Source organism: Arachis ipaensis, chromosome B08 (assembly GCF_000816755.2).
Source record: "Arachis ipaensis cultivar K30076 chromosome B08, Araip1.1, whole genome shotgun sequence".
NCBI classification, from domain to species: Eukaryota; Viridiplantae; Streptophyta; class Magnoliopsida; order Fabales; family Fabaceae; genus Arachis; species Arachis ipaensis.
The window spans coordinates 9,111,667-9,114,649 of record NC_029792.2 but is presented as its reverse complement, the minus strand read 5'-3'; the positions used below and the strand labels follow the sequence as shown (position 1 = coordinate 9,114,649).

The window sequence follows — 2,983 nt, the reverse complement described above, 5'->3', positions numbered from 1 at the left end:
GTTCTAGTTTTTTTTTTTTCACGGATTACTTAAAAACAAAACAAGATAATACATTTTAATTTTGACCTAGGATTTTTATGTAAATATTAAATTTTGATATTGTTCCACAATGTTGGTCCAAATGGAAAAGACCATAATATTTATTTTTTAAAAAATAGCTTCCTCCATTATTTAATTAACTAATATTAATACAGCAATAATAACATGAAAATAATGAATGCAATGATGCAAAGTAACAAGAAGCTAAATCCGATATGGGGTCATTGTCATAATGGAATTGATGGTTGATCAATGTCGATGCAAGAATATATTCTAGTTTGACAAATAATTGACGACAGGCCACAGCATCATGTGCAGCCTCATTATTATTAATATCAATATCATAGTGTATGTGTTATAATATTACATTACTATAAGATAAGAAGAATAAAAAAAATGGTGGAAACATAAAAACATGGGAAACTGTACGCGTCAAAGAAGGAGCGTGGCAACGGTAACTGTTGTTAAGAAAGAAGATATGTATGACATTGAACACACTCATGTACACACTCATCTCAAGAGAGTGCCCAGTATGTGTTTGATTTTGTGTTTCAGTGAGAGAACCTCTTCAGTTTTCAGCTTTTCACATTCCTTTGCCTTTTCTTTCCCGTTGTTTTCAGCTTTTTCTTCCATTTAAAAGGGTATGTTTTTACTACAAATAAAATATTTAATCACTTATTATTATTATTATTATAATGCTTAATGCTAAAAGCTTTCAGCAATGCAGTGTGCGTCTCTGTGTGTGCTTTGCTTACCGTGTCCACTAATTTCTCTTCCTCTGAATCTTAGCAGTTAAGTTTATTATCTACACACTCTCCTTCCATCAAAGCTTTTTCAGTTTTCTTCTCCAGATTTTAAGCATTGAGTTCAGAACAATTTCACTTTCTCTTTCAGGTAATTTCATCCACTTAGATTTCATCCCCTTGCTTATGATATGTATAATACTCTTTAAATGTAACTCCTTTATGCATTTTGGTGCTTGTGGAATAATAGGTTTGTTTTTGTTTCAGCTTGATTGTCTTCTACTTCCTCTGTTTTGAGGATCTTTGTTGGTGGGATTTTCAGCTGTGACAGCATGGTTTGATAGCTAGGTTCAAGGTTTAGGAGCGAGGTGTAGTTTAAGGTTAAGGTGGGAAACAATGGGTGAGAAGAGATCTGCTTCAAAGTACAAGAGAGTGAAGATCCATGAACTAGTTCTTTTGGGATTTGTTTTGATCTGCACTGTTCAATTTTCATTTGCTGACACTAATCCTAGTGATGGTAATGATTCGCTCACCTTTTTTATGTTCTTTTCTTTTTACTTTTTCTGTTCCTTTCCCATTTTCTTTCTCAGAGTCCACCAAGAAAGGTGTGAGAGAATTATTTCTTAGTTAGTGGTGCTTTCTAAACGATGCTCCTCAAAACTTCAAAACTCAAGTATTGAATTTGTGCTCCTGTGCCTCTTCTGTTAACTAATATGATCAAACACTTCTGATTCAGAATTTGTAAGCTTGGAATTCTGCATTACCTGTCACAGCTAGTAGTTACTTTGTTGAAGTATCCTTTCTTCTAGAATGTGCTCAAAGATTGATATTTAGGAATTGCATTCAATATGTTTGTGTTTGGTTTGATGTGTCTATGCTCTATTATATCTGAGCTCCACCATTGTCTATTTTGCATATCAGTTGCTGCAATCAATGGCCTATATACTGCATTGGGAAGCCCTCCTCTTCCTGGGTGGGTTTCGAGTGGCGGAGACCCTTGTGCACAAGGGTGGCAGGGTGTTCAATGTAATGGCTCAGTCATACAAGAAATGTATGATATGCTATCCCTTTTTTCTCGATCTTCATGTTCATTGATTTCTAGCAAAATATTATAACCATAAGTTTTCTAATCATTTGAATTATGACAGAATTTTGAATGGTGCAAATTTGGGAGGAGAACTGGGTGAAAGCTTGGGATCCTTTGTTTCTATCAGAGCAATGTAAATATCAATCCCTGTTTAATGTGCATGCATTGATGTGTTGCGTTTCTTTAGTTCTATAATTTCAGGAGTTATCCTTCCTTTAAGGTTCTTATGCAGCAGCTTAATTTACAGTTTGCTACATATCTTTTCGGCAGAGTTCTAAATAACAACCAGATTGGGGGAAGTATTCCGTCCAGTTTGCCAGTCACCTTGCAAAACCTGTATGTGTTACCTACCTGTGTCATCCTATCTGCTGACGAACCGTCAAAATGACATGATGGCTGTTTTTGCAGTTTTCTTTCAGACAACCAGCTCACCGGAAGTATTCCTCCCTCGTTATCCTCATTGCCTGAACTGACTGACATGTGAGATTGCAGCTTCTTCTATTTCTATGTAAAATTCTAATGTTATTGTTAACTGTTGTTATGCAAGTTTATCTAAATGAGATTGAATTATCTCCCTTTACCCTGCAGGTCTCTCAATGACAATCTTTTAACAGGAGAAATACCAGATTCTTTTCAGTCACTTCAGAAATTGATCAATCTGTAGGGCCTAAATTTTATGTATATATTTAGACAATTAGAATGGAGATTCTTTTACCTTCATTGTACATGAAACATATTTGATGTGCCTTCTCAAACTGCTGTGCAGAGATTTATCCAATAATAATCTGAGTGGGGAGTTGCCCCCAACTATGGAGAATTTATCAGCTCTGACCTCTGTGTGAGTATTTTGCATTAGCAAGGTACTATTTATGAACTTATGTTTTTATTCCCTATCCATTGATCTGACACTTCCCTTGTTGCAGACATTTACAGAACAACAAACTGTCCGGGACCCTGGACGTTTTACAAGACCTTCCACTGAAAGATTTGTATATCCCTTAACCATATTTCAAATGAATTTGGCATGACATAGTAGTTCGGATATTGCTTTCGATAAAAGCCATGGAGCTTTCTCAGCTTCCTTCTTTCTCTCTCTAAATCATGCTTATTCTTC

At 35.4% G+C, this 2,983-nt stretch overlaps 1 protein-coding gene across 1 annotated transcript in view; it reads left to right on the top strand.

The window, feature by feature from the left end:
• Positions 431-2,983, top strand: part of LOC107613243 (protein STRUBBELIG-RECEPTOR FAMILY 3) — a 5,616-nt gene continuing 3,063 nt past the window's right edge. The window contains exons 1-10 of the mRNA XM_016315143.2: positions 431-680; positions 832-933; positions 1,050-1,299; positions 1,704-1,833; positions 1,931-2,002; positions 2,140-2,205; positions 2,278-2,349; positions 2,458-2,529; positions 2,636-2,707; positions 2,793-2,865. Coding sequence (XP_016170629.1) covers positions 1,179-1,299; positions 1,704-1,833; positions 1,931-2,002; positions 2,140-2,205; positions 2,278-2,349; positions 2,458-2,529; positions 2,636-2,707; positions 2,793-2,865 — 678 coding nt within the window. The 5' untranslated portion in view covers positions 431-680; positions 832-933; positions 1,050-1,178. The remainder of the gene's footprint in view (positions 681-831; positions 934-1,049; positions 1,300-1,703; positions 1,834-1,930; positions 2,003-2,139; positions 2,206-2,277; positions 2,350-2,457; positions 2,530-2,635; positions 2,708-2,792; positions 2,866-2,983) is intronic.